At 41.4% G+C, this 12,293-nt stretch overlaps 1 protein-coding gene across 1 annotated transcript; it reads right to left on the bottom strand.

Annotated features, from left to right (window-relative positions):
* Positions 1 to 205: 205 nt before the first annotated feature.
* On the bottom strand, positions 206 to 10,541 carry scxb (scleraxis bHLH transcription factor b). The gene is made up of 2 exons (XM_031812264.1): positions 8,180 to 10,541; positions 206 to 1,607 (listed from the first exon to the last, which is right to left on the bottom strand). Exons 1-2 carry the CDS (start codon positions 8,762 to 8,764, stop codon positions 1,569 to 1,571), a joined length of 624 nt encoding a protein of 207 aa, XP_031668124.1. The 5' UTR covers positions 8,765 to 10,541; the 3' UTR covers positions 206 to 1,568.
* Positions 10,542 to 12,293: the final 1,752 nt, after the last annotated feature.

Genomic DNA, 12,293 nt, shown 5'->3' with positions numbered 1-12,293 from the left:
GAGAGTATCATCAACCCAAACCAGATGTCCTTATGGACTGTGTTTTCTTAGCTGATGTCACTGGTGATGATCTGAGAGGTTTGGTCTGGGGTCTGGGAATGGTGTTCTATGAAGCTGCTCCACACAAGCAGTTCAGACAATCTAGCCACCTAGCTATTATGGCAACAGAATAGATATTTGACTTCAAAGATTTGCACTGACTGTGATCCGAAGACCACATGATATAACACGAAAAGGAGCATTAGCATAAAACATATTTTTATCGAACAATACATAAACAATACAAAAACACATAAACAATACACAACATTGGCCCAGATTTCCAAATGTTCAACTATTTATGAAAAGATCTTGATGATTTTTCAGGAGGTGGATCGAAATCTGTCAGAGCTCTCAAACCACTGTATGTGTGTGTAAGTCTTTGGAGGGGTCGGACAAAAAGCCCAAGACAAGGAGCAGTTGGACATCCATGGATATAGCACAATGAAGTGGACCTCTTCTTCTTCTTCTTCAAACAGGGGTCACGGATGGCGGATAGAAAAGGAAGCAGCAAAGATGCAGGACAGAGGACAATCTGAGTGAACCCTGCACACATTGTAAAGCCATCAGAACAGAGCCTGTGAGTCAGTAGCGCTCCTGGGAAGGAAGAACGCAGGAGAAGAGGAGGAGAGACAGAGGGAGCACATGGAATTCCAAAGGTAAACGAGAGGACAGTCAGGGGACGAGACAGGCAGACTTCCAGAGCTCTACCTGCAGATGTAATCTAGGATCTGTTCCTCTGCTCTGCCAGTCACCATCACCACTGTCTGAGACTGAGGGCTGTGCTTCTGCTTGTGCTTCTGAAAAGCACTCTGTAACAACTGTTGATGTAAAAAAAGAAGAGCTTTACAAATCCATCTGATTGGTAATTGATGAAAGGGTGGGGGATGTCGGGGTCTGCATGGTACTGAACTACTGCTGATTCTTCCTAAAGGATTGCCTTTCTCCCATGATTCAGCCAGTACACTTCAGATCCATCAGCGTAGTAGCACAATATGTTGAACATCAATAACATGAACATCCAGCACGTATTGATGAGAGTGAAGGGCATACAGTCCAGGGAGGGTTCTAGAGTGGTGTTATGTCATATTTGGGTGCTCTGAAGTCCGTGGAAGGTTCAGTAACGAGTCATTTGTGTTTCCAGAGCCCAAGTAGTGCACAATATAGGGAATATAGTGCCATTTGGGCTGCAGCCGTTGAAATAGCTGTCCTCCTCTGCCTGTTCATTATAATGCCCAGTAGTTTAAGGATAGATATTAACTAAATGGTCATGAGTATATATATCATCTCATGTTTCATGGACTTTTTGCTCCCACATCCTCCCTTAACACACATATCAAATCCTCCATGGTCTTAAATACACCATTGTGCTTTCAATATATATATATATATATACATGATACAAATATTGTATTCTCATTAAGTACACAACTGTAATTACAACTTTCATTTGAAGAATAGGCAAAGTGAACTGATCCTTCACAATAGTGTTGGATATTTATCCTCTGGATGTTTCTGTCCTTCAGGCGTTATCTTCTTACAGTTGTTTTTCTGTCTCTGTCTTTGTTCTGAAAGAGAGAAAACATCATCAGACCTCCTGGTTTTCCCCCACTGAAGATGACTCCCTATCCCCTTAATAGTGACTATGTCCCATAGGACTTTTGGTCAAAAGTATAGGGTGCCATTTGGGACGCACACTTAGATTAGATGCATGAACTGATGTAGCCCAGCTCTCCATTTCACCTTATTTTTCAGTCTGCAGTCACAATGACATCATTGTAATCTAGGCCAACAGAGTGAAAAATAAAGGGTTTGAATCAGAATGGAATGTTTAGTATTTGTCTGTTCTATCAAAACAGAGCACCCTTGATTTTCTCCTGTGGTTATTTCCTTGGGGTCCAGGTTGTCTGGCCAGGAAGCCAGCCTCGGGAACAGCAAGCAGAGCCTCATATTTTCCCTTCTCACCTCTCTGTGTTTTGTGACACACCTGGCTTGCATTAAGTCCGTTCGCTTTGGTGAGGAGGTTGTAAGTTATTGGAATGGCATTGTTTCTTGAGTCAGAGCTAGGCCGTACCGTATGTGAGCTAAGTGGGAGCGGGAGCTGGAGCTCCTAATCAAAACATGCTCCTGGAGTCAAATGGAGTCTAATCAGATTTCAAAACAAGCTCTGGTCAGTTTTCTTACTGAAGCTTTTGGGGAAATCTTATGGCTACTGACAGAACGTTAATACACTGAACAAAAATATAAACGCAACATGCAACAATTTCAAAGATTACAATTCAAATAAGGAAATTTGTCAATTGAAATAAATTCATTAGGAGATAATCTATGGATTTCACATGACTGGGAATACAGATATGCATCTGTTGATCACAGATACCGTTTAAAAAAGGTTGGGGTGTGGATCAGAAAACCAGTCAGTATCTGGTGTGACCACCAAAAGGTTGGGGTGTGGATCAGAAAACCAGTCAGTATCTGGTGTGACCACCAAAAGGTTGGGGTGTGGATCAGAAAACCAGTCAGTATCTGGTGTGACCACCAAAAGGTTGGGGTGTGGATCAGAAAACCAGTCAGTATCTGGTGTGACCACCAAAAGGTTGGGGTGTGGATCAGAAAACCAGTCAGTATCTGGTGTGACCACCAAAAGGTTGGGGTGTGGATCAGAAAACCAGTCAGTATCTGGTGTGACCACCATTTGCCTCATGCAGCGTGACACAACTCCTTTGCATAGAGTTAATCAAGCTCTATTCAATTGAATTTGTCTTTATAACGATCCTGTTGCTGATAATCTAATTACAGTAATATGACAATTAATTTAAATGCGCTCATTTATTTAATGTGCACTTTAGGACTGACTCCTGTTTCGTGTTGGATTAGTCTGTAACTACTTCCATATGTCTGTCCATGATAAAATACCCAGTGAAGATCATTTGAATACAATACAAGGCATGAGGTGGAATACAGTCGCAGGAGCAGCAGCTCTGCACAGCACTCAACTCTATGTTGCGTCACAAATGGAACCCTATTCACTTTATAGTGCGTGGACTCATAGGGCTCTGGTCAGAAGTAGTGCACTATGGGAAAAGGGTGCCATTTAGAGTACATACTATTAGTACTGCTCACAGCAGAGAGGGAACGCAACAGTCAACAACAAGCTTCCTCTGAACACAAAACATTCACTTCAATTTTTTTCGATTGGTAACACTTTATCATAACTTTCATGAATAAGCATGATTATTAAACTATTTAATCAACTATTTATAAATAAGTATTTCAATATTGGTAAAAATGTACAAGTATTTATAATGGCTTACTCATAAACGTTTTTATGAAGTGTCACCAGCGCTTCTGAGTTTGCATTTGGTTTAATACTCAATATCCAGTATCCATTTAACTAAAGGTACTGGGCTGGACCAATGTTGCTGTAATGTTTGGACCCTAAGGGGAAGCCTGGTTTGTAATGGGAGTGTTCACTGCCAAGCATCATCACTAGATCCCATGAAGACAAGATCCCTGGCATTCTAACCTTGATATGGAGACTATAGATTTACTGAGTTTTTACACTTTATAATTCTATAAATCTAGAGCTAGAATATACAGTATTCATAAATGCTGGCCATGCTCTGTCTAAATGGAATAGAGAGTATAGTATGAAGTTTGATAAAGTACACTCAATAGGCATGATATGGTTGAGGCATGTAGTCTCCTACACAGTAAGTCATAGCTATGGCTTAAGCATGAATGACTTTATTTTCATACATTTACTGCCTCAGTTGAGGGTAACAACACTTGTGAAAACCTTGAAGAGACAATGATGTTTTACTTGATACAGTGTTCTCTCTCTACAGTCTACAATAGCTCATTAGCCCACTCTGCAGGTCTTGAAATGTGTTGAAAAGACAAAACTGCACTCGTATTATATACTGAATAGTTCACATATGCTTCATTTAATTATATTCTTCTTCTTTAGAAACAAAGAAACGAGTGGCTGCTGAAGGGTGTTTTTCTGGGAGTAATGAGCACTGGGAATGTGTCCCAAATGGCACCCTATTCCCTATATAGTGCACTACTTTTGACCAGAGCCCTATGAGTCCTGGTACAAAGTAAAGCACTTTAAAAGAAATGGGGTGCCATTTGGGACAGCCTTAATTGGAGAAATGAGTGAGAGCTGTTATGGAGACCAGTTTTACTTTAAGCATCACATCAAAGAGCTAAAAGAGCTAGCTCAATCTGGTTCAAATACCAGCAGCAGAATGAATACAGGGTTCAGCACTGGATCAATCATTTAAAGGGCAATTATCTCATTAGCTGGTTTATTCTGTAGGATTCTAACAATGTCCAATTACTTCCAGGATACATTTATTCTGGATTCATTATTGGGATATATGGTCAGAATCTGTTTTCATGTGTCTATGTTTCCAAAAGTCCAAATCCAATGACCAATTATACTGTTGTAAAACTTTTATAGTCACTTTGAATTAAAACCATTCACAGCATTATAAATCTGAAATATTTCTTCATGCATTGTATAAATATGATTCCTTCCTGATAGTGAAGAGTATTTTCACATTGTCATCCTCTTTCTGATGTTAAGCTGCCTTAGTCAAACATTATATATTCATTCTATGTTGCAAATCTAAGGCATACATTCTATACATGCATACATTCTATACATTCATACATTCTATACATGCATACATTCTATACATGCATACATTCTATACATGCATACATTCTATACATGCATACATTCTATACATGCATACATTCTATACATGCATACATTCTATACATGCATACATTCTATACATTCATACATTCTATACATTCATACATTCTATACATGCATACATTCTATACATGCATACATTCTATACATTCATACATTCTATACATTCATACATTCTATACATGCATACATTCTATACATTCATACATTCTATACATGCATACATTCTATACATTCATACATTCTATACATGCATACATTCTATACATTCATACATTCTATACATGCATACATTCTATACATTCATACATTCTATACAGTCTATACATGCATACATTCTATACATTCTATACAGTCTATACATGCATACATTCTATACATTCATACATTCTATACATTCATACATTCTATACATTCATACATTCTATACAGTCTATACATGCATACATTCTATACAGTCTATACATGCATACATTCTATACATTCTATACATGCATACATTCTATACATTCTATACAATCTATACATTCATACATTCTATACATTCATACATTCTATACATGCATACATTCTATACATTCTATACAATCTATACATTCATACATTCTATACATTCATACATTCTATACATGCATACATTCTATACATTCATACATTCTATACAGTCTATACATGCATACAGTCTATACATTCTATACAGTCTATACATGCATACATTCTATACATTCATACATTCTATACATGCATACATTCATACAGTCTATACATTCATACAGTCTATACATTCTATACAGTCTATACATTCATACATTCTATACATTCATACATTCTATACATTCATACAGTCTATACATTCTATACAGTCTATACATGCATACATTCTATACATTCTGTACATGCATACATTCTATACATTCTATACAATCTATACATTCATACATTCTATACATTCATACATTCTATACATGCATACATTCTATACATTCATACATTCTATACATGCATACATTCTATACATTCATACATTCTATTCATTCTATACATGCATACATTCTATACATTCATACATTCTATACATGCATACATTCTATACATGCATACATTCTATACATTCATACATTCTATACATTCATACATTCTATACAGTCTATACATGCATACATTCTATACAGTCTATACATGCATACATTCTATACATTCTATACATGCATACATTCTATACATTCTATACAATCTATACATTCATACATTCTATACATGCATACATTCTATACATTCATACATTCTATTCATTCTATACATTCATACATTCTATTCATTCTATACATGCATACATTCTATACATGCATACATTCTATACATGCATACATTCTATACATGCATACATTCTATACATGCATACATTCTATATATTCATACATTCGATACAGTCTATACATGCATACATTCTATACATTTTATACATTCTATACATTCATACATTCTATACATTCATACATTCTATACATTCTAGTTATTGTGGAATGATACTATCACAATGCCTACCATTGGGTTCAACAATGAATGAATATCTTTATGCTGTGCATGGGACAAAAAACATCATGTCTACAGTTTCTGTCAAATGGCACCTTGTTCCCTATATAATGCATTACTGTTGACCAGAGCACTATGGACACTGGCATCCTGTTCCCTATATAATAATGTACTTTTTACTCCGTACATTTTACCTGACACCCAAAAGTACTCCTTACATTTTGAATGCTTAGCAGGACAGGAACATGGTCTAATTCACACACTTATAAATATAACATCCATGGTCATCCCTACTACCTCTGATCTGGCAGACTCACAAATGCATCTTTTGTAAATGATGTCTGAGTGTTGGAGTGTGCCCCTGGCTATCCATACATTTTAAAAACAAGAAAATGGTGCCATCTGTTGTGCTTAAAAGAAGACATTTTAAATAATTTCTACTTCTACATTTACTTCTGATACTTAAGTATATTTAGAACCAAATACTTTTAGACTTTTACTCAGGTGGTATTTTACTGGGTGACTTTCTATTAAGGTTTCTATACCATTACTCAAGTATCACAATTGTGTAGGTTTTTCACCACTGGGAATAGGGTTCCACTTGAGACAGGGACTCAGAGTTGTAACAGCAAGGTGGTTAACAGCAGAAGGAATGAGGAAGAGAACAACACATCTCCAGATGTGACTATTTTGGCTGACTGTATGCTTGTTGTAGTTATTTTGTCCAGGGTATTTGTGACTTGTCTGACTACTCATTCACATTGCTCCGGCCAAACACCAGGCTCACTATCATTTCTTTTCCAAGATGAACGTATGCAGTGATCGACAGAGTAGAGTAACTAAATTTGGGATTAATCGTCAGGCACATTTGTGAGTACTGCATGGATGAATTTTTACGGGTTAGCTCATTTATACTTTGATGATACACAATTCTCTACCGCTCACTTTCCACCTGGAGTAATGATCTTGTCCAGTTCACAAGGTTCAAACCAACGGCTTAGTCCTCACTGTTTTCTCTTGACGTCAACAATCAGTCCACATCTAGGACACTCATCCTGGAGCTGATGCAGGTCCTGCGTGGCTCAGTTGGTAGAGCATGGTGCTTGTAATGTCAGGACCGTGGGTTTGAGTCCTGCTGGACCCACCCATAACAACATGTATGTACGCACTACTGTAAGTCACTTTGGGGAAAAAGCGCCTGCTAAATGGAATATATTATGCAGGTCTAATGTAATGAGAGTTGAGGTTGTACTTCAGTGTTTCTGCTCTGACTGATCCCATCGACTCCACCAGTGGTAGGGAACAGAGGTGTAGATTTCACACTGCGGGGAGGCTGCCACATGTCAACCATTCCCACATAAATTAGCTTAGATGTGCAACGGTCAGGTTAGGATGAAATTGGCTCCTTATTAAGAACTACGGTATTATAGTATTACACTGATTTGAACGAGAAGGCAGCATTGAAGAGGGTGAATATATCCAAGTGTTTCCCTAACTTTTTTCCATAACCTACCTAATTAATTCAACATATTCTTATGATCAAACTAATGATAGTTTGGTGACAGTTTGAACTAATATAGACTATCCAAATAACGTGGGGCAAAAACCCAGCCTTTAGCCATGAGGAGTTCGGCCACAAGACGCAGCCCACAGTGAAATTCTCATTTTCTCAATGACAGAGTTACCTGAAATAAGAACCCAGAACTAGCTCTAAAATAGTTTGTTTGGAAGTTGAAAGGCCACTTAAAGGGACTCCATGAACGGCCTAGTTTAGTTATTTTTCTCTGGGAGGATTTCAACCAATAAGACCCTTGACATCCACACCATACCACTCTCCTGTCAGTCATACAGTAGCTCTGCCCCTCCAGTGGCACTCACCATTTTCCTCTGCTTGCTGAGGCAGAAAGTACAGATGTGTTTGGGCTGGTTCTCTGAGCCCCGGCCGGGCGAGGGGCTGAGACTGTGGAGGGTGTGGTGGTGGAATTGGGGTGTGGAGGTGTGGCACGGCTGCCCATCCCCACACGCCTCGCCCACCAGCAGCACATTACCCAGGTGGGAGATGTAGCTGGACGCCAGCCGCAGAGTCTCGATCTTGGACAGCTTCCTGTCAGCTGGCTCGGTGGGGATGAGGGTCCTCAGGGCAGTGAAGGCTGTGTTCACGCTGTTGGTGCGGTCCCTCTCTCGAGCGTTTGCCACGTTCCTCTGCCGCACCTCCACCACCGGGGCCCCTGCCACCATCGGGGGCCCCGCCAGCCTCCCGGCAACTCCGCAGAACTTCCTCTTCCTGCTTCCCACCTTGATCTGAAACCCGTTGGAGCCGCCGTTGAGACGGAAGGAGGACTTCTGGGAGTCGGAGCCCGAGCTCTCGCTGCCGCCGTTCTCCTCCTCGTCCTCTGACATCATGTTGATGTCGGAGAAGAGGAAGCGGCTTGGGGGAGCCGTACGCACCATCTTAAAAGACATCAGTCCAGATCTACAAGACAGGTGGGAGACTCCTCTCTCATATAGAGACCTGTAGAAAGACCAGATCCCCCAGTACTGTAGATCCTCTACTTAATCCTTGGACATGAGGACAAAAGAGATCAAGACACTCAGATGAAATCACTATTTGATATCTCTCGCTCTTTCTCTGCTTCTCTCACCTCTCTCTCTCTCTTTCTCTCTTTCTCTGTCTCACTCTGTCACCTATCTCTCTTTCTCTTCTCTGTCTGTCTGTCTTTCTCTATCTCAAGGTGGACCCCTCCTTCACTCCTGGCTGGCTATATTGTGAGCGTCTGTTTCCTCTGAGTTCCCCTCAGTGTGCTGTTAGCCTCCCTCTGCCTCTACACAGATACACGTGTGATTTCTGTCTGAGTGTCTCCGTATGGCTGTCCTTTATAGGCGGTGGGAGGGCCTGCTGCTCCGCTCTACTCTACTCCCCCCTCTGCTCTATGTAGGCGGTGGGAGGGCCTGCTGCTCTGCTCTGCTCTACTCCCCCCTCTGCTCTATAGAAATCTCAGAGATAGAGTTAGACTCTCTGAGTGTCTGGGCTGGACTGGGGTTGGACTGGGGCTGGGGTTGGACTGGGAAGATGAAAAGAAAGGTGGTCTGTATGATGATGAAAACAAATACATGTGATAGACAGTCACTGAACGCCGGATGGTAAGGTCCACTACTTTATGCTCTCTCTCTCTCTCTCTCTCTCTCCTCTCCTCTCCTCTCCTCTCCTCTCCTCTCCTCTCCTCTCCTCTCCTCTCCTCTCCTCTCCTCTCCTCCTCCACTTCACCATCTACACAGAAGCCTATTGATTTCATGTCAACTGTTTCACACCTCTCGTTCTCAAATAGCACAACAGCACAGTTCTGGACTATTGTCTTCATCTCAGTGTTCTACGGTATGAGAAAGCACTGCCTTGACTGATTTGACTAGCGCGGCACTAACGTGAGGTTAGGGCAACACGAGACGGCTGTTGAAAGGTAATATCACAAATGTATAATTTGTCAAGTTACACAATGTTTCAGTCAACCTTCATCTTTCTTATTTATTCATAATATTTATTCTGTGAAATTGACAGCGGAAAAGTAGCCAACAGTCAGCGCCATGGTTGATTAACAGGAAGTGCTAGAGGCAATAAAGTTGGGAGGAGGCAGTGGACGGACGGGAGAATACTGCAGCCAGGTGGACCTGACAGAATGCCTATGCTACTATTACATAGACATGCAGTAGCAGGATTTTCCCTCCACTTTACATATCTCACAGGACCATGCAGGCAGCTCAACACAGTATTACTTTCACCATCCTAATCAACTGCTTCAGAGGAGAAAACATTTTCTTCCTGAACAATAATCAGATATACTGCAAAATGGTCCTAGATGCCAAGAAAATGTCGTCAACATAGGAAATAATATACTGCTTTCCATGGCAACATTTCCACATTGCAAAATATGGCCACATTTCAATTGCAAAATTACATTTGATAAATTAATTGAGTAAGTGAAAATAGCTAAAAAAATTGTACAAAAGACACGGCTTCCTTTTCTTGCTCCATCATCAGCTGACATGTCCTTCTATGTGTTCTGTCCATTGGTATAACATCTCAACATGAATTCATTACTTAATATCTAGTGTCACTGATGAGGTACACATCTTTAAACGTGTCACTGATAAGGGACACATCTTTAAATGTGTCACTGATGACGAACACATCTTTAACCCTGTCACTGATGAGGGACACATCTTTAACCCTGTCACTGATGAGGGACACATCTTTAACCCTGTCACTGATGAGGGACACATCTTTAACCCTGTCACTGATGAGGGACACATCTTTAAACGTGTGACTGATGAGGGACACATCCTTAACCCTGTCACTGATGAGGGACACATCTTTAAACATGTCACTGATGAGGGACACATCTTTAAACATGTCACTGATGAGGGACACATCTTTAACCCTGTCACTGATGAGGGACACATCTTTAAACATGTCACTGATGAGGGACACATTTTTAACCCTGTCACTGATGAGGGACACATCTTTAAATGTGTCACTGATGAGGGACACATCTTTAAACATGTCACTGATGAGGGTCACTGATCACTGATTGCATCGTCACTGAAACATGTCACTGATAAACTCCAATTTGCTTACCGCCCAAATAGGTCCACAGACGATGCAATCCACAGACGATGCAATCTCAACCACACTGCACACTGCCCTAACCCATCTGGACAAGAGGAATACCTATGTGAGAATGCTGTTCATCGACTACAGCTCGGCATTCAACACCATAGTACCCTCCAAGCTCGTCATCAAGCTCGAGACCCTGGGTCTCGACCCCGCCCTGTGCAACTGGGTACTGGACTTCCTGACGGGCCGCCCCCAGGTGGTGAGGGTAGGCAACAACATCTCCTCCCCGCTGATCCTCAACACTGGGGCCCCACAAGGGTGCGTTCTGAGCCCTCTCCTGTACTCCCTGTTCACCCACGACTGCGTGGCCACGCACGCCTCCAACTCAATCATCAAGTTTGCGGACGACACAACAGTGGTAGGCTTGATTACCAACAACGACGAGACGGCCTACAGGGAGGAGGTGAGGGCCCTCGGAGTGTGGTGTCAGGAAAATAACCTCACACTCAACGTCAACAAAACTAAGGAGATGATTGTGGACTTCAGGAAACAGCAGAGGGAACACCCCCCCATCCACATCGATGGAACAGTAGTGGAGAGGGTAGCAAGTTTTAAGTTCCTCGGCATACACATCACAGACAAACTGAATTGGTCCACTCACACAGACAGCATCGTGAGGAAGGCGCAGCAGCGCCTCTTCAACCTCAGGAGGCTGAAGAAATTCGGCTTGTCACCAAAAGCACTCACAAACTTCTACAGATGCACAATCGAGAGCATCCTGGCGGGCTGTATCACCGCCTGGTATGGCAACTGCACCGCCCTCAACCGTAAGGCTCTCAAGAGGGTAGTGAGGTCTGCACAACGCATCACCGGGGGCAAACTACCTGCCCTCCAGGACACCTACACCACCCGATGCTACAGGAAGGCCATAAAGATCATCAAGGACATCAACCACCCGAGCCACTGCCTGTTCACCCCGCTGTCATCCAGAAGGCGAGGTCAGTACAGGTGCATCAAAGCTGGGACCGAGAGACTGAAAAACAGCTTCTATCTCAAGGCCATCAGACTGTTAAACAGCCACCACTAACATTGAGTGGCTACTGCCAACACACTGTCAATGCCACTGACTCTACTCCAGCCACTTTAATCATGGGAATTGATGGGAAATGATGTAAATATATCACTAGCCACTTTAAACAATGCTACCTTATATAATGTTACTTACCCTACATTATTCATCTCATATGCATACGTAGATACTGTACTCTATATCATCGACTGCATCCTTATGTAATACATGTATCACTAGCCACTTTAACTATGCCACTTGGTTTACATACTCATCTCATATGTATATACTGTACTCGATATCATCTACTGTAT

The sequence above is a fragment of the Oncorhynchus kisutch genome, unplaced genomic scaffold (genome assembly GCF_002021735.2).
Source record: "Oncorhynchus kisutch isolate 150728-3 unplaced genomic scaffold, Okis_V2 Okis02a-Okis13b_hom, whole genome shotgun sequence".
NCBI classification, from domain to species: Eukaryota; Metazoa; Chordata; class Actinopteri; order Salmoniformes; family Salmonidae; genus Oncorhynchus; species Oncorhynchus kisutch.
Note: the sequence above shows the minus strand (reverse complement) of the source record. Positions and strands in the feature narration are given on the sequence as shown.

Coding starts and splice junctions, on each gene's coding strand:
- scxb (XM_031812264.1), bottom strand. CDS start 8,764: ATGTCTTTTAAGATGGTGCGTACGGCTCCCCCAAGCCGCTTCCTCTTC. Junction 1,608..8,179: donor TCAGCAAGCAGAGGAAAATG/GTGAGTGCCACT, acceptor TCTCTCTTTCAG/AACAAAGACAGAGACAGAAA.